The following is a 27,692-nucleotide window of genomic DNA, read 5'->3' on the forward strand; positions in this document are numbered from 1 at the left end:
GGTCTTGACTTTGTCTCTGATTCTTAAATATTTGTCTTCACTCAGTGTCACGCATCCTTAGAACACTTTCAACTGTATTTTGATCATCAGGCGTTCTCACCAACTGGTTTGGTCTGAGCGTCTGGGGAGCTGGGTTCCGGCGGCCACCGGAGCTCGCCGCTCTCCACTTCTGGCCCGTCTGTCGGCTCCACCACTATGGATGGAAGCCTCTTGGACAATTTTGGATGCCTTTCATGGGAATCTGGGAATATCTGCAAGCTCATTTAAGGTTGACTGCAGGGTGTTGCAGCGGTGATGTGGTAAGTGAACATGTGACAGCACATCTCCAAATGAGAAGGAAGAATTGTTCTGATTTTATGTAAAAGCCACATCGGCACAGCTTTAGGGTAAGCTAAGCAAGACAGACATAGTGTTTTCTGGGGCTTCAAAATGAGTGTGGTGACATTGGCTCCTCTTTCACTGGCTCCAGTGATTCACTCACCAAACCAATCACGAGCGCTGCTGGACCTGCAGTGAAGACAAAGCCGGCGCAAAAAACATGCAAACATCCCTGTGCACACCCGCTTCTGGAAGGATACTGCGTCCTGGTCGCCTCCCACTGCACCTGTCTCCAGAGAGTTCATTACTTGGGTCATCCTGCACAGAGGAAACACCTCATTAGTCCTTAATCCTTAGTCCTGTGTCAAAGCATATTGGAAGGATACAGAGTTTTCAGATGTTTTCTTCTTTGTTTGTTGAAATATAACAACTGGAATGGTGTATGTCCTGATTTGTTCCCCGCTTCTCACAGTCTTTTTCTTAGTCCTAACTCCTTCAAGTTTTGGTCCTGATTTGATCTCCACAACTTAAATAAAATCAGTTACACCTCTGATGCTGCAAAATTATTGTATGGAAGTGGTCAGAGATGTGGGCTCAGGAGAATCAATATAGAGTACTTGATCACAACTGTGAATTTTCCATTGGTGCGCTTTTGAAGGTCCAGCCTTCCTCAACACGCCAAAACCTTCCTCAACATGCCAAAGCCTGAATGCAACCTTTATCCATCTCCTAGTTACACAACGCACCTGGCTCCAAACGACCATCTGTGTGTTTTCAATACAGCTGTATCTTGTTGACGTGCTTAAACTGCTGCTGGGGGCTTTCCTCAATGTTCTGCAACGCTCCCCCACAAACGGGTCTTTTCTTTCCAGTGTAGTCGGCAGCTGTTGGCCATTTGGCGGCTGCCGGCGAGCTCGGCGATAGCCGAGTGTCGATCAACGGCTTCCTTTGTGGACTCCATCGCCATGGAGATGCCGGTCGGGACAGTCAGCAACTGCATCGTTCCAACGGGAAGGGGTGGACGAGTATGGCCTATAAACCTGCCCGCTGCCTGCTCCCGAGTTACCCGAATGTGGCGTCCGGCCTCCCGTTCGGCTGTCTAAACAAGTTATGTGTCACTTTTCATAAAATCGGTCAGCAGCTGCTGTTGCCATGGATACCGAGGAATGAGATTCCTGTGAGGAGTTGGGTGAGTGAAGCACTTTGCTTGAGCGTGCAAGGCCCACAGATGATTTGGGGGCCACTCGTGCATGGTGTCAATCACCCGAAGACACCTTGTTGAGCCAAAAGCTACCGTTGCTTCTCTGCTTCTTTTTCCTCATCGCAGCACAATGAAGCTCGAATCCCTCAGCAGTGGCCAAGGTCTTCATAAGAGTTAAAGGATGTTCAAATATGTTTCCTCTCCACACACACTGTGCAGCTTTGTGGTATTTAGTTGTCATTTCCTCTTCCCTTTTTGTTTCTGCAGCGCAAAAATGTTCCTACTGTGCGTGATGGATGATGAATAATTGAGCTTCTTCACAACAGGTAGCCGAGTTGCTTACCGACACTATGAATAGATTAAAAGTGGTTCACTTTATGAAGAAACACCCACACTTACAAACACACACACACACACACACAAACACACACACACACACACACACACGCACACGCACACGTACGCGCGCGCGCACACCCACCCACACAAAACACCAAATGTGTCAAATGTCCAACAGCTGCAAGGGGAAAGTTTCGACAGTTTACTCTTGCCTTCTTCATAAAAATACAGGATCAAATATACAAATGTTTGTTTGATTTGCTGAATAAAAGCTTCATACCTGTGTGTTGGTCTAGAATCTAGCTCCTCATCACACTGTTGCTACTGCTGATGCTGCTGCTGATGATGATGCAGATACTGATGAAGATGCGGACTGTTGTGTTGTGGGCGACAGGCAGCAGAGTCTCTCGGTCAAGTTGCCCAGCAAAGTGTTGGGCGCATGCGTAGTTGAGAGCGCCACGACAACTCCAAGTACCGTCGGAAATATGGCTACATCCAATCCCACGCGGTACTGAATCATCATGAATCCAATGGGTTATCTGTCACTCAACCTTTACCCCTAACCTTTACTCATTGAACCGCTACGTTTCTATTGTGGGATAGCAGACAAAGTCATATTATCTGACATGCCTAAATCAACGAGCGCAATACAGTGGGTTTACACTTTTGCTTTTACGACGCGTATCTGAACGCAGCTTACGTTCAGGCGCGAGGCTCGAGGCTTTCGGAATCTTTTAAGTAGTAGCCGGTCGACGAGTTGTCTTTCAGTTAAATTTCCCCGAAAATATCACCAAAAGAGAGGGAGTGGAGAGGGTGGAGAGGGAGTCCGCCGTGTTATAATAAACTTCACGAGTGCTTTAAGTTGTTCTCATTCAAATCGTCCGACCGTAACGTTACCGTACCGCCGGGTAGCTAGATTGGCTAATGTCTCAACTAATTAGACAGAAAATAAAAAAGGTTCCTCATTAGTCATTCTGTTATTCATTCGGAACACTGGGAGTGTAAGTGGATTTTTTTCGGTGAGCTGTGTCTCCCTCTAGTGTGGAAATGCAATATCAACCGGCAAACCCGCCATGTTTAAAGGTATTGGGATAGACAACTTGAGACTCGAGGCACAAAAGCATAGCGGTTGTAAGTAACCGCTTTACTTTTACATAATTTTAATATTTAATGTTCTGATGAATTTTCACTTTCACTCCATTCATTTGGAAATGGACATCTGTGCTTTCTTCTCTATTTGGTCAAAATGGGGCTTCGTCCTCTTTTTTATTTTAACCTACATGAATGAGAACATGAGCGCTTGTAAGTCACCCGCAGTTGATATTTTGATTGATTGAGTTGTCAACAAGTACTTAACTGTCTCGTGCAGGGGTGCCAGCCTTCGTCCAGCTTCACATACTCCTTGCCCAATGGCGAGCCCGCTTTCGTTATATTGACAACCAGTAAATCAAGTAAGTGCCACATTTCAGAAGCCTAATTTATCTCAGACTACCGGAGACAAATGTCTTGTGATTTTTTTTACATATCTAGCCAATAAAAAGATGATGCATGTTTGGATGAGATTGGTGTGGGAGAACTCACCTGGAGCTCTGTCCCATCATCAATATGCGGTAAGATATGACCTCTTCAGACATGCTCGGACTAATAATACGTATTTATTGATGTGTATATTGCAAACATTTGGAGTTGAAGCATATGGATTAGTCCAGAGATCATTAAAAGCTATTTACACAGCTTTATTATTCTTCACACTGGCTGAGAATGCACTGCTGATACATATGCATGTATGTACTGTAGCAAATGAGATTTAAGCAAAAATAGGAATAAAAAATACAGCAGTACACTTTGTCATCATCGTAACCGTTACATTTCTTTGTGTGTTTCCTATACTGCATCAACAAGAATACCTCAGCAGATACACAGACACACACATGCGCGTAGACACGTACGCGCACACACACACACACACACACACACACACACACACACACACACACACACACACACACACACACACACACACTCTCACAGACACACAGAGTGTTTTATGACTATCGTAAACATTCATTTTGCTATAGCCTCATCGTTAACACCCTTGTGATGGTAGAGCACAAATGCAGCTAGTAAACATTTTCTGTACCACACGTAAGCATATTTAGGGAAGCCCTGTCATAAGACACCTAGATACATAGCTTTATTAACAGTTTCATTGCGTTTTCCTTCTGCCAAGACACTTTGTCCATCTCTTTTTCATTCTGCAACATGCAGCCAGAGGTTCCATTAATACCTGCTTTTGATTAAACACTGACAAAGTTCTACTTTTAGACCAAGGAAGTTGATTTTGCTAGCACCTCACTTCTCAGCACCGTCAAAAAATCTCATTTTCTCCGAGTGAACGGATTCTCTGAGACGCTGGATGGACGAAGCCGCCTCCTCGTTGGCGAAGAACTCGGTGGGGTCGATGGTTTTGGTGATCTGTTTGGTAATCACAAAGGTTTCTGTGCTTTCGCGTGACGTTTCGCGGACAATACGTTTCTGCGACACTGTCCTCCTGCTGCTCTGTGAACTCTCCACTGTCCACGATGACGACGATTGACCGGCCTCGCTTGCCGACTGGACGGCAGACAGAAGTTTGGTGCGATGTGATTCAGGGCCTACTTGTACATTGGATGTAAAGACGTGTATTTTCTCCGACGCCACTCTGAGAGTTTCCTCAGAGGAAGACAAGACCTCAGATGACAGAATAGATATCTTCTCTGGTAAATTTGACTCCACTGTGATCAGCTCTGACCTGGCAGTGGAAGTTTGGACATCCATCTCTCCCATATCTGGAGGTAGGTTCAGATCAGAATATTTGGCCATGACCTTGGTTGGAGGAGAAGAGGGCAAACTGACATACTCGCTTGTCGCTGTTGAGCTGATGTCAGCAAAGATGTCGGAAGATTGCACAGAACAAGTTGGGCTCATGTCCTCTTCATGTTGTCCTGGTGGGCTCTTTTTATCTTTCTGGTCATTTTTGCAGGCCATTTTGGCAGGTTCTGAAGGTGACGAGAGCCCAAATGTTGGAAACCTAAACCATCCTGTGCGCTCAGGACTTTTGATCACTTGTTGCTTGGGCTCCTTGCCCATCCATTCTATGACTTCCTTCGAGGCATCTGGGTCTTCTTCCTCTTTTTCAGTTTTTGACACATCAAATTCAATGTCAAGCTTTTCAAGGACAGCTCCAAATGATGTGGGAGTGGCTTGCAATGGTTTACCATCTCCATTCAGTTCAGCTTTCATCTCTGGTTGATTGTCTTTATATTCTGTGTCAGGTGAAACACTTTCTCCTTCTGGTTTTTGTCGTGAAAATGCTAGCCTTGGCATTTTGAAAGATGGTAGTTTGAATTTGCTCGGAGAGACGGGACTCAGAGCGTCATTCCTTGTCCCTTTGCTCAACTTGACGTCAACCTCAGTCTTTGGTGCTTCTGGGCCTGAAATGGTACTTTCCAATTGTTCAACTTCATCATCCGGCAGCTCAGTCTCAGCCTCAACATCTGGTAATAGTTTCAGTTTGATTCCTAATCCTCCGAGTTCACCTCTTGGAGTTGTCACTTCCATAGACTGGCCTTCAATGTCAATGGTGGGTGTTGAAACCACCTGCTTTGCATCATCTTCAGGTATCTCTGGCTTTATGCCATCAGTTTCGGTGTCTTTACCCACATCAGGCACTTCAACATTTGGTGGAGAACCTCCAAATTTAGGCAATTTGAAAGATGGTAATTTGAATTTTGATGGAGAAACTTCAATTCTACTTCTTTGAGCTTCAATCTTAGTACCTTCTATTTCCACTTTAGCAGACGGTAGTTTCATTTCGGATTCTTGGAGTTTAAGGTCAACAACTGGCAGTGTGATACCTCCATCTTTCTTTGACAAGCTTATGTCAATGTCAGGGCTTTTAGCTTTTGGCATGGAAATGCCAAATGTTGGCATTGTAATCTTGCTGTTGACATCCACTTCTGGTGGTTGAAACTCCACTTTAGGTGAGGTTTCCATTTTTCCTTTCAGAACAGAAACATTAACATCTGGATCAATATCAACTACAGAGTCTTTACTATCCTTGGTGATAGAGAATTTGGGAAATGAGAAAGTTGGTAGTTTTAATTTTGATGGTGAAACTTCCACGCTCCCTGGTTGTGCTTCAATTATAGGCATTTCAATATCCACTTTGGCTGATGGTAGTTTAACATCAACATCGGGGAGCTCAACTTTAGCTTCTGCAAGTTTGAGCTCTTCATCTTTCTTTGATAAGCTTATATCAAAGTCGGGTCCTTTCATTTTTGGCATGGTGATGCCAAACCTTGGCAGTTTGAACTTGCTCTCCTGACCGTCTATATTGACATCAACATCTGGTGTTTGAAACTCTACTTTAGGTGAAGTGATTTCTATTTTCCCTCCTGGAATCGAAACATCAACATCTGGGAGATCAATCTCAACTTCAGCCTCTTTGCTACTTTGTTTAGTTAATGAGAATTTTGGGAATGAAAATTTAGATCTTTTTATTTTGACACTGACATCTGTTGCAGCATCAAGAATTTTAGCCTCATCTTTTAATTCTGGTGATTTTACATCTGCTCCCTCCACCTTGATCCCTTTGTCCATATCAGGTCCTTCCACACTGACCCGAGGTAAAGCCACACCCAATTTTGGTAATTTAATTGTTGGTAATTTGAATTTTGATGGGGATCCTTCAACACTACCTGGTTGAGCTTCAATATCCACTTGAACTGATGGTAGTTTAACGTCAACATGTGGGAGTTCAACTTCAGCGTCCGAGAGTGTGACCGCGCCATCTTTTTTTGGTAAACTTATGTCAATATTGGGGCCTTTCATTTTTGGCATGGAGATGCCAAATTTTGGCATTTTAATCTTGCTCTCTTGGCCTTCTATATTTACATCAACTTCATGTTGTTGAAACTCTACTTCTGGTGAAGTGATTTCTAGTTTCCCTGCTGGAACTGAAACATCAACATCTGCGAGACCATTCTCAATTTCAGCCTCTTTGCTACTTTGTTTGGTTAATGAGAATTTTGGAAATGAGAGTGTTGGTAATTTGAATTTTGATGGTGATCCTTCAAGACTGCCTTCAATTATAGGAGCTTCAATATCAACTTTAGCTGATGGTTGTTTAACATCAATATCTGGGAGTTCAACTTCAGCTTCGGGGAGTTTGATTCCTCCATCTTTCTTTGACAAACTTGTATCAAAATCGGGTCCTTTCATTTTTGGCATGGCGATGCCAAACTTTGGCATTTTGAACTTGCTCTCCTGGCCATCTATATTGACATCAACATCTGGTGTTTGAAACTCTACGTCTGGTGAAGTGATTTCTAATTTCCCTTCTGAAATCAAAACATCAACATCTGGGCGATCAATCTCAACTTCAGACGCTTTGCTACTTTGCTTTGTTAATGAGAATTTTGGGAAAGAGAATTTTGACCTTTTCATTTTGACATCAACATCTGGAGCAGCATCAGGAATTTTAGCGTCCACTTTTATTTCTGGTGATTTTATATCTGCTCCCTCCATGTTGATCTCTTTGTCCATATCAGGTACTTCAACATTGACCTGAGGTAAAGCCACACCTAATTTTGGTAATTTGAACGTTGGCAGTTTAAATTTTGATGGCAATCCTTCAACACTACCTGGTTGAGCTTCAATTTTAGGCGCTTCAATATCCACTTGAACTGATGGTAGTTTAACGTCAACATCTGGGAGTTCAACTTCAGCTTCCTGAAGTTTGATCTCTCCATCTTTTTTTGATAAACTTATGTCAAAGTCAGGTCCTTTCATTTTCGGCATGGCAATGCCAAATTTAGGCATTTTAAACTTGCTTTCCTCACCATCTATATTGATATCAAGATCTGGTGATTTAAAATCGACTTTTGGTGAAGTGACCTCCAAATTTCCCTCTGGAATGGAAACATCAACATCTGGGAGACCAATCTTAACTTCTGACTCTTTGCTACTTTGCTTTGAAAATGAGAATTTGGGAAATTTGATTGTTGGCAGTTTGAATTTTGATGGCGATCCTTCAACACTACCTGGTTGAAAATCAACCTCAGGATTTTCTATTTCCACTTTAGCTGATGGAAGTTTAACATCGACATCCGGGAGTTCCACTTCAGCTTCTGGGGGTTTGATCTCTCCGTCTTTCTTTGATAAGTTTATATCAATGTCGGGTCCTTTCATCTTTGGCATGGCGATGCCAAATTTTGGCATTTTAAACTTGCTCTCCTGTCCTTCTATATTGACATTAGCTTCTGGTGATTGAAACTCTACCTGAGGAAGAGTGACCTCCAAATTTCCCTCTGGAATGGAAACATCAACTTCTGTGACGTCAATATCAACTTCAGCCTCTTTGCTACTTTGCTTGGTTAATGACAATTTGGGGAATGAGATTGTTGGTAATTTGAATTTTGATGGCGATCCTTCAACACAACCTTCAGTTTTAGGCGCTTCAATGTCCACTTGAACTGACGGTAGTTTAACATCGACATCTGGGAGTTCAACTTCAGCTTCTGGGATTTTGATCTCGCCATCTTTCTTTGATAAGCTTATATCAAAATCAGGACCTTTCATTTTCGGCATGGAGATGCCAAATTTGGGCATTTTAAACTTGCCCTCCTGACCATCTATATTGACATCAACATCTGGTGAAGTGATTTCCAATTTCCCTGCTTGAACATCTGGGAGGTCAATATCAACTTCAGATTCTTTGCTACTTTGCTTGGTTAGTGAGAATTTGGGCAATGAGAATTTAGACTTTTTCATTTTGACATCAATTTCCGAGGCAGCATCAGGAATTTTTCCTTCCACTTTTAATTCTGGTGATTTTACATGTGGTCCCTCTACTTTGATCCCCTTGTCAATATCAGGGACTTCCACACTGACCTGAGGTAAAGCCACACCCAATTTGGGCAATTTAAATGTTGGCAATTTGAATTTTGATGGCGATCCTTCCACACTTCCTGGGTGAGCTTCAATTTTAGGACCCTCTATTTCCACCTTAGCTGATGGTAGTTTAACATCAACATCGGGGAGTTCAACTTCAGCTTCTGGAAGTTTGATCTCTCCATCTTTCTGTGATAAGCTGATATCCAAGTCAGGTCCTTTCATTTTTGGCATGGAGATGCCAAATTTGGGCATTTTAAACTTGCTCTCTTGGCCTTGTATATTTACATTAGCTTCTGGTGATTGAAACTCTACTTGAGGTAGAGTGACCTCCAAATTTCCCTCTGGAATAGAAACATCGACACCTGGGTGGTCAAGATCAACTTCAGTTTCTTTGCTACTTTGCTTGGTTAATGAGAATTTGGGGAATGAGATTGTTGGTAATTTGAATTTTGATGGCGATCCTTCCACGCTACCAGGTTGAGCTTCAATTTTCGGAGCTTCAATGTCTACTTTAGCTGATGGAAGTTTAACATCAACATCCGGGAGTTCAACTTCACCTTCTGGGAGTTTGATCTCACCATCATTCTTTGATAAGCTTATGTCAAAGTCGGGTCCTTTCATTTTTGGCCTGGCGATGCCAAACTTTGGCATTTTAAACTTGCTATCCTGACCATCTATTTTTACATCAACATCTGGTGGTTGAATTTCTACTTCTGGTGAAGTGATTTCCAGTTTCCTTGCTGGAACAGAAACATCAACATCTGGGAGATCAATCTTAACCTCAGCCTCTTTGCTACTTTGCTTAGTTAGTGAGAATTTGGGGAATTTTATTGTTGGTAATTTGAATTTTGATGGCGATCCTTCAATACTACTTGGTTGAGCTTCAATTTTAGGCACTTCAACATCCACTTGAACTGATGGTAGTTTAACATCAACATCGGGGAGCTCAGCTTCAGCTTCCAGTAATTTGATGTCTCCATCTTTCTTTAATAAGCTTATATCAAAGTCTGGTCCTTTCATTTTTGGCATGGCGATGCCAAAGTTTGGCATTTTTAACATGCTCTCCTGACCATCTATGTTGACATCAACATCTGGTGGTTGAAACTCTACTTCTGGTGATGTGATTTCCAGTTTCCCTGCTGGAACAGAAACATCAACATCTGGGCGATCAACCTCAACTTCTGACTCTTTGCTACTTTGCTTTGTTAATGAGAATTTGGGGAATGAGAATTTTGATCTTTTCATTTTGACATCAACATCTGTAGCAACATCAGGAATTTTAGCTCCCACTTTTAGTTCTGGTGATTTTACATCTGCTCCCTCCACCTTGATCTCTTTGTCGATATCACTGACTTCTACACTGACTTGAGGTAAAGCCACACTCAATTTGGGTAATTTGAATGTTGGCAATTTGAATTTTGAAGGAGATCCCTCAACGCTACCTGGCTGAACTTGAATCTTTGGATCTTCAATCGCCACATTTGCAGATGGTAATTTCATGTCAGCTTCTTTGAGTTGAACCTCTGCCTCTGGGAATGTGATATCGCCATCTTTCTTCGCCAAACCTACGTCAATGTCAGGCCCTTTTACTTTTGGCATGGAGATGCCAAACTTTGGGAATCTGAATTTGCTCTCCTGCGCTTCTATATTGACATCAACATCTGGTGGTTGAAACTCTACTTTAGGTGAAGTGATTTCCAGATTCCCAGCTGGAACTGAAACATCAACATCTGGAAGACCAATCTCAACTTCAGATTCTTTGCTACTTTGCTTGGTTAATGCTAATTTTGGAAATGAGATTGTTGGTAATTTGAATTTTGATGGTGATCCTTCCACGCTACCTGGTTTAGCTTCAGTTGCAGGACCTTCTATTTCCACTTTACCTGATGGTAGTTTAACATCAACATCTGGAAGTTCTACTTTAGCCTGTGGGAGTTTAATCTCACCATCTTTCTTGGATAGGTTTATGTCCAAGTTGGGTCCTTTCATTTTTGGCAAAGTGATGCTATACTTTGGCATTTTGAACTTGCTCTCCTGGCCATCTATATTGACATCAACATCTGGTGTTTGAAACTCTACTTCTGGTGAAGTGATTACTAATTTCCTTTCTGAAATCGAAACATCAACATCTGGAATATCAATCTCAACTTCTGACTCTTTGCTTCTTTGCTTGGTAAGTGAGAATTTGGGGAATGAGAATCTAGACCTTTTCATTTTGACATCAACATCTGTAGCAGCATCAAGAATTTTAGCTTCCAATTTTATTTCTGGTGATTTTATATCTGCTCCCTCCACCTTGATCTCTTTGTCCATATCAGGTACTTCAACACTGACCTGGGGTAAAGCCACACCCAATTTTGGTAATTTGAATGTTGGCAGTTTAAATTTTGATGGAGACCCTTGAACACTACCTGGGTGAGCTTCAATTTTAGGCGCTTCAATATCCACTTGAACTGATGATAGTTTAACATCGACATCTGGGTGTTCAACTTCAGCTTCCGCAAGTTTGATCCCTCCATCTTTTTTTGATAAACTTATATCAAAGTCAGGTCCTTTCATTTTTGGCATGGCGATACCAAATTTAGGCATCTTAAACTTGCTCTCCTGACCATCTATATCAACATCTGGTGGTTGAAATTCTACTTCTGGTGATGTGATTTCCAGTTTCCCTGCTGGAACTGAAACATCAACATCTGGCAGACCAATCTCAACTTCAGCCTCTTTGCTACTTTGTTTAGTTAATGAGAATTTTGGAAATGAGATTGTTGGTAATTTGAATTTTGATGGTGAGCCTTCAACACTACCTGTAATTTTAGGAGCTTCAATATCCACATTAGCTGATGGTAATTTAAAATCAATATCTGGGAGTTCAATTTCCGCTTCTGGGAGTTTGATCTCTCCATCTTTCTTTGATACGCTTATTTCAAAGTCGGGTCCTTTCATTTTCGGCATTGCAATGCCAAATTTTGGCATTTTGAACTTGCTGTCCTGACCATCTATTTTGACATCAACATCTGGTGAAGTGATTTCCAGTTTCCCTGCTGGAACTGAAACATCAACATCTGGGTGATCAATCTCAACTTCTGACTCTTTGCTACTTTGCTTGGTTAAAGAGAATTTGGGGAATGAGAATCTAGAACTTTTCATTTTGATATCAACATTTGTAGCAGCATCAGGAATTTTGGCTTCCACTTTTATTTCCGGTGATTTTACATCTGCTCCCTCCACCTTGATCTCTTTGTCCATATCAGGTACTTCAACACTGACCTGGGGTAAAGCCACACTCAATTTTGGTAATTTGAATGTTGGCAGTTTAAATTTTGATGGAGATCCTTCAACACTACCTGGTTGAGCTTCAATGTTAGGCGCTTCAATGTCCACTTGAACTGATGGTGGTTTAACATCGACATCTGGGAGTTCAACTTCATCTTCCGCAAATTTGATCCCTCCATCTTTTTTTGGTAAACTCATGTCAAAGTCAGATCCTTTCATTTTTGGCATGGCGATGCCAAATTTAGGCATCTTAAACTTGCTCCTCTGACCATCTATATTGACATCAACATCTGATGGTTGAAATTCTACTTCTGGTGATGTGATTTCCAGTTTCCCTGCTGGAACTGAAACGTTAACATCTGGCAGCCCAATCTCAACTTCAGCCTCTTTGCTACATTGTTTAGTTAATGAGAATTTTGGAAATGAGATTGTTGGTAATTTGAATTTTGATGGCGATCCTTCAACACTACCTTTAATTGTAGGAGCTTCAATATCCATGTTAGCTGATGGTAATTTACCATCAATATCTGGGAGTTCAACTTCAGCTTCCGGGATTTTGATGTCTCCATCTTTGTTTGATACACTTATTTCAAAGTCGGGTCCTATCATTTTTGGCATGGCGATGCCAAATATTGGCATTTTGAACTTGCTCTCCTGACCATCAATATTGACATCAACATCTGGTGATTTAAAATCGACTTTTGGTGAAGTGACCTCCAAATTTCCCTCTGGAATAGAAACATCAACATCTGGGAGACCAATCTCAACTTCTGACTCTTTGCTACTTTGCTTTGAAAATGAGAATTTGGGAAATTTGATTGTTGGCAGTTTGAATTTTGATGGCGATCCTTCAACACTACCTGGTTGAAAGTCAACCTCAGGACCTTCTATTTCCACTTTAGCTGATGGAAGTTTAGCATCGACGTCAACTTCAGCTTCTGGGAGTTTGATCTCTCCGTCTTTCTTTGATAAGCTTGTATCCATGTCGGGTCTTTTCATCTTTGGCATGGCAATGCCAAATTTTGGCATTTTAAACTTGCTCTCTTGGCCTTCTATATTGACATTAGCTTCTGGTGATTGAAACTCTACCTGAGGAAGAGTGATCTCCAAATTTCCCTCTGGAATGGAAACATCAACTTCTGGGAGGTCAATATCAACTTCAGCCTCTTTGCTACTTTCCTTGGTTAGTGACAATTTGGGGAATGAGATTGTTGGTAATTTGAATTTTGATGGCAATCCTTCAACACAACCTTCAGTTTTAGGCGCTTCAATGTCCTTTTGAATTGACGGTAGTTTAACATCGACATCTGGGAGTTCAACTTCAGCTTCTGGGATTTTGATCTCGCCATCTTTCTTTGATAAGCTTATATCAAAATCGGGCCCTTTCATTTTCGGGATGGAGATGCCAAATTTGGGCATTTTAAACTTGCCCTCCTGACCATCTATATTGACATCAATATCTGGTGAAGTAATTTCCAATTTCCCTGCTGGAACAGAAACATCAACATCTGGGAGGTCAATATCAACTTCAGATTCTTTGCTGCTTTGCTTGGTTAGTGAGAATTTGGGTAATGAGAATTTAGACTTTTTCATTTTGACATCAATTTCCGAGGCAGCATCAGGAATTTTTCCTTCAACTTTTAATTCTGGTGATTTTGCATGTGGTCCCTCTACCTTGAGCTCCTTGTCGTTATCAGGGACTTCCACACTGACCTGAGGTAAAGCCACACCCAATTTGGGTAATTTAAATGTTGACAGTTTGAATTTTGATGATGATCCTTCCACTACTACACCTGAGTGAGCTTCAATTTTAGGACCTTCTATTTCCACTTTAGCTGATGGTAGTTTAACATCAACATCGGGGAGTTCAACTTCAGCTTCTGGAAGTTTGATCTCTCCATCTTTCTGTGACAAGCTGATATCCAAGTCAGGTCCTTTCATTTTTGGCATGGAGATGCCAAATTTGGGCATTTTAAACTTGCTCTCTTGGCCTTCTGGTGATTGGAACTCTACTTGAGGTAGAGTGACCTCCATATTTCCCTCTGGAATAGAAACATCAACACCTGGGAGGTCAAGATCAACTTCAGTTTCTTTGCTACTTTGCTCGGTTAATGAGAATTTGGGGAATGAGATCGTTGGTAATTTGAATTTTGATGGTGATCCTTCCATGCTACCAGGTCGAGCTTCAATTTTAGGAGCTTCAATATCTACTTTAGCTGATGGAAGTTTAACATCAACATTCGGGAGTTCAACTTCACCTTCCGGGAGTTTGATCTCACCATCTTTCTTTGATAATTTTATATCAAAATCGGGTCCTTTCATTTTTGGCATGGTGATGCCAAACTTTGGCATTTTGAACTTGCTCTCCTGACCACCTATATTGACATCAATATCTGGTTTTTGAAACTCTACTTCTGGTGAAGTGATTTCTAATTTCCCTTCTGGAATCGAAACATCAACATCTGGGAGATCAATCTCAACTTCTGACTCTTTGCTACTTTGCTTTGTTAATGAGAATTTGGTGAATGAGAATTTTGATCTTTTCATTTTGAAATCAACATCTGGAGCAGCAACAGGAATCTTAGGTTCAACATTTAATTCTGGTGATTTTACTGCTCCCTCTATCTTGATCCCTTTGTCCATATCAGGTACTTCCACACTGACCTGAGGTAAAGCTACACCTAATTTGGGTAATTTGAATGTTGGCATTTTAAATTTTGATGCCGATCCTTCAACACTACCTGGTTGAAAATCAACCTCAGAGCCTTCTATTTCCACTTTGGCTGATGGTAGTTTCACGTCAACATCGGGGAGCTCAAGTTCAGCTTCCGGGAATTTCAAGTCTCCATCTTTCTTTGATAAGCTTATATCAAAGTCAGGTCCTTTCATTTTTGGCATGGCGATACCAAATTTTGGCATTTTGAACTTGCTCTCCTGACCATCTATTTTCATGTCAACATCGGGTGATTTAAACTCTACTTCTGGTGAAGTGATTTCCAGTTTCCCTGCTGGAATCGAAACATCAACATCTGGGAGATCAATCTCAACTTCTGACTCTTTGCTACTTTGCTTTGTTAATGAGAATTTGGGGAATGAAAATTTTGATCTTTTCATTTTGACATCAACATCTCTAGCAACATCAGAAATTGTATCTCCCACTTTTAATTCTGGTGATTTTACATCTGCTCCCTCCACCTTGATCTCTTTGTCCATATCAGAGACTTCCACACTGACCTGAGGTAAAGCCACACCCAATTTAGGTAATTTGATTGTTGGCAGTTTAAATTTTGATGGCGATCCTTCAACACTACCTGGTTGAAAATCAACCTCAGGACCTTCTATTTCCACTTTAGCTGATGGTAATTTGATGTCAACATCGGGGAGCTCAACTTCAGCTTCCGGGAATTTGATGTCTCCATCTTTCTTTGATAAGCTTATATCAAAGTCGGGTCCTTTCATTTTCGGCATGGCGATACCAAATTTTGGCATTTTGAACTTGCTCTCCTGACCATCTGTTTTCACATCAACATCTGGTGATTGAAACTCTACTTCTGGTGAAGTGATTTCCAGTTTCCCTGCTGGAATCGAAACATCAACATCTGGGAGATCAATCTCAACTTCTGACTCTTTGCTACTTTGCTTTGTTAATGAGAATTTGGGGAATGAAAATTTTGATCTTTTCATTTTGACATCAACATCTCTAGCAACATCAGGAATTGTATCTCCCACTTTTAATTCTGGTGATTTTACATCTGCTCCCTCCACCTTGATCTCTTTGTCCATATCAGAGACTTCCACACTGACCTGAGGTAAAGCCACACCCAATTTAGGTAATTTGATTGTTGGCAGTTTAAATTTTGATGGCGATCCTTCAACACTACCTGGTTCAAAATCAACCTCAGGACCTTCTATTTCCACTTTAGCTGATGGTAATTTCATGTCAACATCGGGGAGCTCAACTTCAGCTTCCGGGAATTTGATGTCCCCATCTTTCTTTGATAAGCTTATATCAAAGTCGGGTCCTTTCATTTTCGGCATGGCGATACCAAATTTTGGCATTTTGAACTTGCTCTCCTGACCATCTATTTTCACATCAACATCTGGTGATTGAAACTCTACTTCTGGTGAAGTGATTTCCAGTTTCCCTGCTGGAATCGAAACATCAACATCTGGGAGATCAATCTCAACTTCTGACTCTTTGCTACTTTGCTTTGTTAATGAGAATTTGGGGAATGAGAATTTTGATCTTTTCATTTTGACATCAACATCTGTAGCAACGTCTGGAATTTGAGCTCCCACTTTTAATTCTGGTAATTTTACATCTGCTCCCTCCACCTTGGTCTCTTTGTCTATATCAGGTACTTCCACACTGACTTGAGGTAAAGCCACACCCAATTTTGGTAATTTGAATGTTGGCAGTTTAAATTTTGATGGCGATCCTTCAACACTACCTGGTTGAAAATCAACCTCAGGACCTTCTATTTCCACTTTCGCTGATGGTAATTTCACGTCCACATCAGGGAGCTCAAGTTCAGCTTCTGGGAATTTCATGTGTCCATCTTTCTTTGATAAGCTTATATCAAAGTTGGGTGCTTTCATTTTTGACATGACGATACCAAATTTTGGCATTTTGAACTTGCTCTCCTGACCATCTATTTTCACATCAACATCTGTAGCAACATCAAGAATTTTAGCTCCCACTTTTAATTCTGGTGATTTTACATCTGCTCCCTCCACCTTGATCTCTTTTTCTGTATCAGGTACTTCCACACTGACCTGAGGTAAAGCGACACCCAATTTTGGTAATTTGAATGTTGGCAGTTTAAATTTTGATGGCGATCCTTCAACACTACCTGGTTGAAAATTAACCTCAGGACCTTCTATTTCCACTTTAGCTGATTGGAGTTTCACGTCAACATCGGGGACCTCAACTTCAGCTTCCCGGAGTTTGATCTCTCCATCTTTCTTTGATAAGCTTATATCAATGTCGGGTGCTTTCATCTTTGGCATGGAGATGCCAAATTTTGGCATTTTAAACTTGCCTCCTTTATGTTCGATTTCAGCATACAAAGGTTCAGTATCAGTCTCATGTTCTTCCATTTTCACCTCTGCAGTCCCAATATTCACTTTTCCAAGATCAAGTGTGGGAACATCTGGACATTTGATGTCAACATTTTCCTTTAGGTTTTTCTCACTCTGCTCAAAATTAGATTTCAAAACTTGCATTTGAAAATCGGGGTTTTTAATGTCAATCTCTGCCTGTAATCCATCAGTTTGTCCAATATTTACATTTAGTTTAGGAGTCTGTGGAATTGTCTCATCAGTTACCTGACGATTGACATCAATATCTTTCTTTTTTAAGTTGAACTCAATTTCAGGCCCTTTGCATTTTGGCATTATTACTCCGAACTTTGGCATTTTCAGCTTCATTCCCTGTCCATCCATTTTTACCTCACACGCTGGTGGTACAAAAAGTTTAACTTCGGCTTCGGCCTCACTAGTGTAAATTTTGGGAGTATCTGGCTTTTGGACATCAACCTTAGCCTCCGGTGTTGTCACCCTGGTGCCCTTTTCTGTTTCGTGTCCTTTTATCTTGGGCATGGGGAAACTGAGATGTGGCATGTTGAACTTGCCGCCTTTTCCATCCTGATCAGCATCCGTAGTCTTCACGTCTATTACAGATCCTTCAATTTCCACCCTAGGTGCGGAAATGTTAAATCCAAGGTCCTTTCTTGGAATATCAACATTGGTATCAACCTTGGCCTCTGGCACAGTGGCATCTCCACCTTCCTCGGATAAACCAAAATCAACATCAGGTCCTTTAAATTTAAAATTTTGCATTTGAAATTTGGCTTTGTGTCCATCAAGTTCAACCCCAGACAGAAGATGTTCGGGTGTTTTGTCTTTCCGTGGTGATGCCTGTCCTTTTACGGGACTTAAATTCACATCTAAGGCTTCTTTGATTTGTACCTCTGGTTCAGGATCTGGCTTTTTCGCACCCTCCGCTTTTTTGAAAATGTTTACATTGAGTTGTGGTCCAGTGATTTCCGGTATTGTGAAATCAAATTGCGGCATTTTAAACTTAAGTCCTTTTGCTTCCTGATCTCCTGGCGACCCTGCAATGTCAACTGCCATCTTCTCTTCCGGAATATATTTGTATGCGCCTAATTGAGCATCAGGTGATTTGACTTTTCCATCAGTTTTTGACAAGCTTAAATCATTTTGTGGACCTCTTAACTTTGGTAATGATACTTCAAATTTCAGGTTTTGTAATGGGCTTCCTTTTCCATCAAGTTCCCTCTCAACGGGGGAGTCTGCCGAATCGATGTATTCAAGTTCACCAGTCCTTATCACAGCAGCGGACGTGATGCCTTCTTCTCTTATTTCTTCCTGGAGGAATATAGTTCTTTCTCCTTTCACATCATCGTCCTTGGGCCCAGAAATATTTGGCTTTGGTAAATACATTCCGACCTCAGGGATTCTAAAGGCTGCCTTTGAAAACCCGATGCTCGGCAAAACTATCTTTGCCGTCTTTGATTTCTTATCAGATTCTTTTGAGTCGAGCGCAAGTTGGCACTTTTGTGTCGTTTCTGTATTTGTTGGGTCCATCCGGGTCACGGTTAAAACTTCTTCTGAACTTAAGTCACCCGGTTTGATCTTTGGTAGCTTGAAAGTCTTGGATAATTCTGGAGTGGAAGCGTCCTCTTCTTCTGCCTTACTGATGGGTGCCTCCTGTTTTGTTTTGCCATCAGCAAATTTAGTGGGTGTTTTCACTGATATTCTCTGAGCATTGGCATCTATCACAGTGATTTCTTCAGGAATAGGTACTCCACACATATCCACCTTTGGTAATTTATATCCAGGCAACTTTGAAACAGCCTCTTTCACGCTATCCACATCAATTGAGAGTTGCACTGTTTCTGGTAGTTCATCGTGGGCTCCTTTGACTTGTGTCCTTCGCGACATGTCCTCCATACCAGGGATTTCAATGTCTTCACGCTTGGGGAGCAGGGTTCTTTTTTTACTTTTGCCTTTGCGCGGGGATGTTTGTTCAATATCAGTCTTTTGCTCGCGCTGATCCCCTCTGACAATGCCTAGGTCTGCTATTTCTAAACTCGCGCCCAGTGTTTTGAGCCTTTTGGGTGATTTTGCTTTTGCCTCTTTCTTGTTTGATTTGTCCTTCCCCGTTATTTTCATTTTTAATTCAGACCTTTCTTTCTTCTTTTTCTTACCATCGGGAGACAGTGGTCCAGTAGGGCTTTCTTGACCAGTCAGAGCCACCGTTAGATCGGTTGTTTTCAACGCACTGTCTATAGCAATGAGCTCTACCTTGTGTTGAAGAGCAAGTGGTTTAGTCACTCTTGAATCAGAATCTTCTACCAGAGTTATCTCTTCTATTCGATGCACTTCAGACCTCGTTCCTACGGGGCTTTGAAGGCCTTCAGGTGAGAGCAGTTCTGCTGCTTCTTGTGTGCATGTTGGTGCATCAGTGTCCTGATCCTCAGATGAGCTAACGCGGCCTCTCTTTGTTAGAGATGGAAGCTTCATCTTATGCCGTTTCTTGCCTTTAAGGGCGTCTTGAGTCTTTATTGGGGACTCTGTGTCACTTGTGGTTGGACTCAGCTCCAACTTTCTCTGCTCATCAGCCTCAGAAGAACTGTGAGACCTTGCAAAACGGGACTTCTTCCCTCTCCCTAAGGAGGGAAACTTAGGCCAGGAAATGCGTGCATCACCTCGTCTCTTCGATTTCCCATGTTCTCGCATCTCTGGAGTGAAGGTTTCATCCTCCTAGTTGGGAAACAGGATGGTTAGTTTTGCCTCCTAAAAAGAAGACAACATCAAGGGTCTGAAGATGTAACTGAAAATAGTTACAGGAATGATGTCAGAGTCAGCGAGGGGCTCCGTCTCTGTGATGTCGGGTTTGCGTTTTAGGCAGAGCTTCACTTTGTAAGCCTGAGCATGCTCCAGAATTTGAATAGCGTCCTGATATGACACATTGTCAAAATAGACAGTTGCACTCAGAAGCTGATCTCCTGCGTTGAAAGAAGGAGTAGAAAATTTTAGTCAGCAAATACTCTTCTGAGCTTTTGTCAAACTGGAAGCATACCTTCTTTGAGTTGTAGACTTTTAGAAGCAGGCGATTCTGGTACCACTTCTTTGATGTAGATGCCGTCTTTACCACCTCCACCATAGATAAGACCTTCTGCACCTCCATCTTGGGCTGTTTTTACGATCATCCCTGACTCTGGGCTATACGCTTCCTGTTGAAACACCATCATACGGTACGTAGTGTTAGGGTAGACACATTATTTTGATCGTATGATTATGTTGGAATGTTCTTCTTCTTCTTTTCGTGTCGTTGAAGTGCTAGTCAGATGACAGTTTCCCATGTCTTTACACAGTCTTTTGCATTGTCATTGAATTCAGGAAGATCTTTTAAGCTGCAGGGGTTGGGTAGTAGAGGGCGGACAAGGCAGTGCTGCATGGTATGGTCCTCTTCTCCACATTCACAGAGGGTTGGGCCAGTTTTGTAGCCCCATCTGGCCATAGCAGCTTTTGATCTGCCTGTTCCTGTTCTCAGGCAGTTGAGTGTCTTCCACCGGACCCATGGTGCTTTTGAACCGGGTGGGAGAACTTCGGAAGGGGGGATTCCCATGTCAATGGGAGGGGGGTCATTCTCATGTAAGAATGCTGCAATGTTGATTACAATCATTACCTTTGTTCAAACCTTCCACCTTTCTTTGACTCGTTGAAACTTTCCACATTCCCTGCAGTTGTGGAAACCTTCCAAATGATGTGGAAACATTCTTGCTTAGTTAGTTATCTAAAAATGCTCCACTAGTATCTGTTTCCACAACCTTGTAAAACAAAGAGCTAAAACCCTCTGCACTCATTACCCACTATGCAGAGGTGACCCCCGAAACCTGTTCAGTCTCACCCCCACCCTACTTTCTCTCAATAAATAGTCCCTTGCAAGAGGTGAAAGTCAGACTGCTTTCAAGCACCTCTGTACCACACAGGGTGCTGATGCCTTTCGCCGCTTGCAAGCGTAAAATGCTCAAACTGTCTCACGGGTGGTTCTTGCATAAAAGGTAGAGTGGGAAAAACTCTATCAGGTTGCTGTTTATCAAGCTGGTGAAATTGAAATTGGCTCACCTTCAGTTTGCTCATCTTTGGGGTCGAGCGGCGGTCAAATCCACAGCCAAAGCTGGACCTTTTACCCTTCTTCCCCTTGCCTCGCTTATGGTGTGGGTCATCTTCCTACACCAAACGCAACAATGCTGTCAGCAAACACAGTTACTGCCTTTATTTCTTCTCTTGGTTGAATTATAGACGGATAACTGTGAGCTTACATTTGTGACAGTCGGGGAAGGGGGGGGCAACTTTCAATCTCTGTGGCCCTTCTAATTTCGGTCAGGTCACATAGCGTGTCAGAGTTGTGTGTTTTATAGTGAAAACATCAACGATGAAAACTAGAATGTATTTTTAAAGGAAAGGGGCGTGCTCTCTGTGGTGTCAAACACAAGAAGAATTACAGTCGACTCAAATGAGTTCCTGAGCTGAGGAGAAAATTTCACTAGTCAATCAGACTCCAGTTTGGTGGCCCCTTTCCACTTTCCTGTGCATTACCTCCTTGTCGCTGTCACTATATTTCTCCGTCTCCGGATGTTCTTCCACGGGGGACGATCCCTGAGGGCGTGGTCTCTCACCCTCGGTGAAATGAGACGGCTCGTCACATGCCTGTAGATGACGCAGGTAGGTAGGCCGTGCTTTAATTTCTGAATTGTTTTTGCTTCACATTTCTAGTATCCAGCAAAAGGTGTGAAAATGACACTTTGCTGAGCCAACAAAAGCTGTGATAGTCCTTCAGTCATGGGAAGTAATGAATAATAAATTCTTTGGGACTGTGCTTAAGTTGATTTTCAGTTATCTCTACTTTACCCAAGTATTTGTCGGTCAACGTTTTACTTTGACACTCTCAAAACTGGTATCTTCTTCTCAGTAGCTGTACATTTCAGACTCAGAGTCTGTGGCATTTGTATTCATTTGAGATCTGCCTCTTCAAAAATCCAAGATCCAACAACTGGTTCCTATGAATCCATTCGACTCAAATATATATTCAGACTCACCGAGTGGTCCTCTGAGCCGAGGTCTGGTGCTCTCAGCCTTCGCCCAGCTCCTACGGACAGAAACGCAAAAGACTCCTTCAACATTTGTTGTATCTCACTGGAGCCTGAAGTCTGCTGCGTAGAGACTTTGACGGGTTCTTCCTGGCAACAAATCCCCTCGAGGGCCAGCTCCTCCATGTTCTCTTAAGTGATCCTCTTTATTGATCCATACATGAGACACATTTCCAAAAAGGAAAGATCAGACTACAAATGCATCTGATTACTTATTGCTGGTGTCAGAAGCCATGTTGTTTACCAACTGACCTCACACACTGTGCTAACCTTCGTCATGTGAGCTCCGTCTGCTTCTTTAAGTGCGTTAGTGTGTTAAGAAATGGCGCTCTGTTCGCTTTGGGGGGCAAAACAACAACATCAAATCATGATGATGAGAAGAAACACTGGTTCACATTCATTTGACCCAATGGAACATTCACCATCTAATCTCTACATTGAATCAAAAGTCTGAATAACCAACATATTGACTTAAGCAGTTCACCTACCTGCTGATGTTATTTGTTCAAGTCCTGGAACTGACCCCAGGTACTTCTGAACGCAACCAGTGCCTCAAATGGTTTGTTCAGCCTGGTACAGACAAAAAAGGTGGCAGTACACGCGCTCACCTTCCGTATGTGTGGACACAGAGGGGTGTGGATGTTGGGTGTCGAAAGTCAAACTTTACACCCAAGTTCCGGCTGCCTATGATGCCTTTCACACGGGCAGTCTTCTGACTCTCTCGCTGATGTATTTGTACATACTGCTGGCTCCAAAATATTCGCTTTTCAGTAGATCCCCAAAATGGCTAATTTGTTCCACTGCTAGCATTGCATTGTGAAAGAGGGTGAGCCATTTTCACCACTTTAGATTGGTCAATAATTTGTAAAACCAATAAAAGATAAATAACTATGTTGGAAGTCGTTCAATTTTCATGTCGACTTCAACCCACTATTTTGTTTTTGTAGCAACAACAAACCTCAACTCTGTTGTTGCGTTTCTGATACGCCTGTGTTAATCGTTGTGAGTTGCAAGCATCGCCTCTGCCTTCATCCTGATGTTCCAATAAATAAAGGAATAAAGGTAGCAAGCAGATGCCGTCCGGCGGTGTCAGAGCTACAATCATTGTCGTGCGCGGCGCTGATGAGGTGCTGTTCCGTTCAGTGGCTGTGTGCGACGGGCTTTACGTGACTTACTCACTGTCCAGTAGTGCACATAAGAGGAACTCCTTTCTCAAATATTTGCCATATGCTCACTGCGCAGACCTTCAAGGAGACATAATTATGTCAGTTATCGTAACAAAACGATTTAGCAAAAGATCAAGAATTAACATACATTTTTCAGTCTACAATTTTGCCCCGCTCTAGTGAGAACAAGCAGTAGAGAAAATGGACAGGTGTCCTCCGCGGCCCCAAAGTTAATCGGCCACGTTCACTCCCACAACGGTGCAAACGCCCAGTTCTGACTGTGACGTCTACGAAATTCCACATTCAACTCAATTCAGTTAGTGCGGCGAAATCTGTTTGTGCGGTGCAAGTCGCAGACATAATTGCTACACAACTTGCGCAGAGAACCGCCAGCAGGGGGTGGGTATGATGGAAATGAGCAACACTAAAGTCATAAATGGTTAATATTAATAATAAACATCTCGTATCCAGGTACATTTTCAGAAATATAACACTCAGAAAAAGATTGACCCGGCTGGTTGGTTTGATGGGTGGGCAGGCACTCGCTTGATTGTTTATACGACATTGAAAAGTCAACATTTAGATCGTCGCATGGCCGCTTATATCGATGGCCGTTGGAAGAATGCACCTCACGGTTGAGACACACTGAAGCGGCATTTTGTCAGCGGCAGGGCACACTGCAGATGATCTGCTGCAGGTTGACACTGCAGCTCTCGACGTGGGTGTGGCTCCGTTTGTCTCAGAGCGCTCTGCCTTATCTCGTTTGTTTCTTTTACTGACGACGTTCACGTTTGATGCCGATCGTGATGTCTCGCAGAAACAAAAGCTAAAGCGGTTAGAGGATTGTTTTCTGTCTGATGGTCTCGCTTAACTCGACCAAGTCGTCAAAGGTCACACGGCCGCTCGCTTGCACTCGGACACAAGCCGCTTCCACCGCCGCCGTGAATGTTATTTATAATTGGATTTCAGCCCAGAAACACAATTGGATTTCAACCTCGAGCTCTCAGTGTACAATATCCTCATTCCCTGAAACAAGAAATTGAAGCTAATTCTTCAAAGTAATCTCAAATTTTTCTATCTGAAACTGCTTATCTCCAGAAAGTGATTGTGTAAACACCCTTCCACTGAACTCTCCTTGCAATTTGACGTCATTGCCATGGCAACAAGAATGGTAGAACCAGTGTTTTTTTTTTTAATGCATACATCTTTGTTTAATATTTTTCTGAATTTCTGTATATTTCAGCGTGGGACTCATTATCACTTGTTAGGTGTCTCCAAATGTATTTCTTTTGTGTTTTTCATTTCTTGATGGATATCATGACATATCGAAGACTATCAAACATTACAATCGATTTACCATTAGAAAAGTATTGCCAAGCGTTTCAGGATAATTTGCTATTTTCACGCCATCTGTAAAAGCCATCTTTTCACTGGTATTTTTATATATATATTCAGTTTTATATATAAAAGTCACCAATGCAATAAAATGTAAGTGAGGAATTTGCCCAAGTGATTTTCCCATTTTCGAAGTCAGATCCAGAATGTCAATGTCAAGAATGAGTTGAAACACCCCCTCTGACGTTGACCTTGAGTGTCTTACGTCCTAAACAAACCAAATGGACACTTTGTCATCTTCTCGGAGACACTACAGAACCTGAGACTAAGGTGCTTTTTTGAAAGCGTGGGCAAAATGACAGAGCTTGATGAGCATCAGGCAACTGGAAAATGTCATCAGATTCAGATCACAACTGTTACAAGCATCCCAAACATATTACTCAAGAAACGTGATCACTGGGTCTTCAGCCAACTTGAAACTTTGTTCTGAAGTTTGAATCCTATGAAAAGGAACCACGACTGACATTGGACCAGTCCAAGCAGAATCAAAGAGTTTTGCGCTAGATCCCCTTCCCGCTCCCTTTCCGACCACTATTAGGGCACCGGTTGCGAGTCAAAGCCTGCACGAAAGGCGGCATCGTGTGCCACCGCATCACCGTAATGCCCTCGTAACGTCAAGCCTGCAAGAATTTGCCCCTTTGACCCCCATCGCATCTAACCGCCTCGAGGCGTCGAGCACATGTGCCGCATTAGCAGGCAAGTCAGCAGGATGAGAGGAGTAAAAGAACGAGTTCACCCTGCTCTGCATCTGCTGCAATGTTACAGGTGGCGCATCATTTATTTTTTTTGTTTTAGTCTGGTGCAGCTGTGCTTTGGGTGCCACAGGAAGAGCTTCTGTGCAGCAGCTGCAGGATGGCCAGCTCGCCAGAAGGGATGATGACATCTCTGCAGACGACACACCCAGCGCTCACTGCAGGTTGGCATTAGCGCCACAGACACACGCACGCATGCACGCACATACGCTTGCTCGCTCATACACACACACACACACACACACACACACACACACACACACACACACACACACACGCTGCCACTGAGTCAGCATGTTGTTCAGGCCAAGCATCCATCTGTGTTTCTTCTACTGCCCACCCGAGAGGTGTCAAATTCATTTTTGTGGTGGACTGCAAAAGATCACCTGCTTTCAATTGCTGTTGTAATTTTCTTCATCACATCAAATTGAATTTGGAATCATAATTTCTGCTAAATAGTGGTCTGGTCTAGTTAGAAAAAATGCTTAAAAAACACTCTTCGTGTTTAAGTCTAGATTTTGTGGCAAAAAGAAAAGAGCGAATCCGTTCTAAGGCAACACGCCTTGTTCGCTTTAGTGGACCTCGAGAGATGATATGCAGTACCGAGTCTTGCCCCTGGGCCTTAAGTAGAACACCCTTAGCCTGAGTCCATCTCAGCTGACTTTGAACAAGAGAGGCGAGGTACACCTTGGATTGGTCGCCAGCCAGTCACAGAACGCATCGTGACAAGCAATGGACTTGTCGCCAGTTGAAGTGAAGTAACACCCACAAACAATTTGCGGCTCATTGTCATCGTAGCTAAGATTGAAAATCATAGCTGTTGATTCACCTCCTCATATTGCTACGTTGTGCATTTTGTTATTACAGTATATATAGTTTATTGACAACCAAATACAATTGCCACTCCACCTTTAAAGGATTTGATTAAAAAAACTACAATACAAGATAAAATTCTACTTTCTTGCCAAAATGAAATCAAACAACTCTATCAAACATGAAAGTCAATTTGCTTTAGTATGGTACAATATCAAAATGATTCGAGTCTTGCCTCCGGGCCTTGCGATTGACATATCATTTAGAGTCAAGTTATCATGAATTTTGGGGTGGGGTGGTTCAGCCAGAGTACCTAGGCAGGCTAGACTCAAACCCTGAACTTCAGAACTGTGAGGCAGACTGCTAACCGCTTGTACTACCGTGAAGCCCCCCCAAAAAGCATTCAATGTCAGATCCAAAGGGAAACTTGTTCACCTGTGCCAGAGGGCGCGCCGTGCCAGTTAGGGAAGGCCAGGTGGAAACAGTCGCACATGATGGCAGCGGCTGCAGAGAGGACAGGCTCCTAAGTCGTAAAAGGCGGGACAGGCGGCTGGATGGCAGCGTGGCGGGCGGCGGTAGGGTTCTCCTTTCCTCTTGGGCTGATCCCGGATCCGACGAGATGGCTGCTGTCTGAAGACTGGCTCGCCCTGTCAGCATCACGGACCTCCAGCGCGGCTCGATAACTTGCTTGTGGGAGGAGCTGCCTCCCCCTCCCCACCAACCCGCCATCACCACCCATCGTCTGCATCCGCCGCCGCCCCCTCCCAGCGCAGACTCCTCGTCCCTTTTCTTTCCCCTCTTCCTCCCTCCTTCTTGCTCATTGATCGCTCTCATCGGACAAGGACGTTCAGCTGCAGCTCTGATGGAGTGTGTGCATGCATGCGAGTGTGTGTTGTGTCTGTTTGGATGTTTATGCATGTTTGCGCGGGTGTCTTTGTGCATGCGTGTATGGTGCACTGATAAGAGTCCATAAGTGGATTTGCTGCCGTGTCTGTGCAGTTTTTCAAGCCCTCCTTTGTGGAGACACATCTAGCCATGTCGACTCAATCAGACACAAGGCAAGAAGCCAGTCTGAGAAGTTTGGAAAGTCCGATGCCTCCGCCGGGTGCCTCCTGGTTGCCATTCAGTGCTCCAATTAACTCTGTAGCCACATTTCGTCTAACGTGCCCCTATAAAACGTCACAACACAATCATACACCTTCTTAATTTGGATTTATTGTGAAATTAAGCAAAGGTCTAGTCATGGACAAAGAATACAACATTGGTGCTTTTTGTTTTGCTTGTGAAATTGGTGGACAAGTATGTTTTTTGCAAAGCA

General features: G+C 42.7%; 1 protein-coding gene and 2 long non-coding RNA genes across 4 annotated transcripts; 1 reads left to right on the plus strand and 2 right to left on the minus strand.

The window, feature by feature from the left end:
• Positions 1–101: 101 nt before the first annotated feature.
• Positions 102–2,303, minus strand: LOC148385637 (uncharacterized). Its single transcript, XR_015863411.1, has 3 exons — positions 2,139–2,303; positions 579–636; positions 102–251 (listed from the first exon to the last, which is right to left on the minus strand). It is a non-coding gene; the product is annotated as an uncharacterized LOC148385637 (long non-coding RNA).
• LOC148385638 (uncharacterized) lies at positions 2,157–26,522 on the plus strand. Of its 2 annotated transcripts, XR_015863413.1 has the most exons (5): positions 2,157–2,989; positions 3,228–3,309; positions 3,389–3,468; positions 25,605–25,725; positions 26,138–26,522. It is a non-coding gene; the product is annotated as an uncharacterized LOC148385638 (long non-coding RNA). The 2 variants fall into 2 exon arrangements; XR_015863412.1 differs by having other exon boundaries at positions 25,605–26,522.
• Positions 3,579–27,103, minus strand: LOC148385639 (uncharacterized). Its single transcript, XM_088400498.1, has 7 exons — positions 26,810–27,103; positions 22,198–22,247; positions 21,698–21,808; positions 21,224–21,328; positions 20,175–20,328; positions 19,940–20,100; positions 3,579–19,855 (listed from the first exon to the last, which is right to left on the minus strand). The coding sequence occupies exons 1-7, from the start codon at positions 26,865–26,867 to the stop codon at positions 4,211–4,213; spliced, it is 16,284 nt and encodes a 5,427-aa protein (XP_088256624.1). The 5' UTR covers positions 26,868–27,103; the 3' UTR covers positions 3,579–4,210.
• Positions 27,104–27,692: the final 589 nt, after the last annotated feature.

This window comes from Syngnathus floridae, chromosome 16 (assembly GCF_059516105.1).
Source record: "Syngnathus floridae isolate MCC-2025c chromosome 16, RoL_Sflo_1.0, whole genome shotgun sequence".
In the NCBI taxonomy this organism is placed as follows: domain Eukaryota; kingdom Metazoa; phylum Chordata; class Actinopteri; order Syngnathiformes; family Syngnathidae; genus Syngnathus; species Syngnathus floridae.

What these genes read in the sequence shown, in the direction of transcription:
- LOC148385639 (XM_088400498.1), bottom strand. Translation starts at nt 26,867, where the DNA reads ATGTGCGACTGTTTCCACCTGGCCTTCCCTAACTGGCACGGCGCGCCC. An exon ending in CAAAGATGAGCAAACTGAAG is followed by an intron (nt 20,329 to 21,223) that starts GTGAGCCAATTT and finishes GTGTTTCAACAG; the next exon opens with GAAGCGTATAGCCCAGAGTC. An exon ending in AAGTCTACAACTCAAAGAAG is followed by an intron (nt 20,101 to 20,174) that starts GTATGCTTCCAG and finishes CTTTCAACGCAG; the next exon opens with GAGATCAGCTTCTGAGTGCA.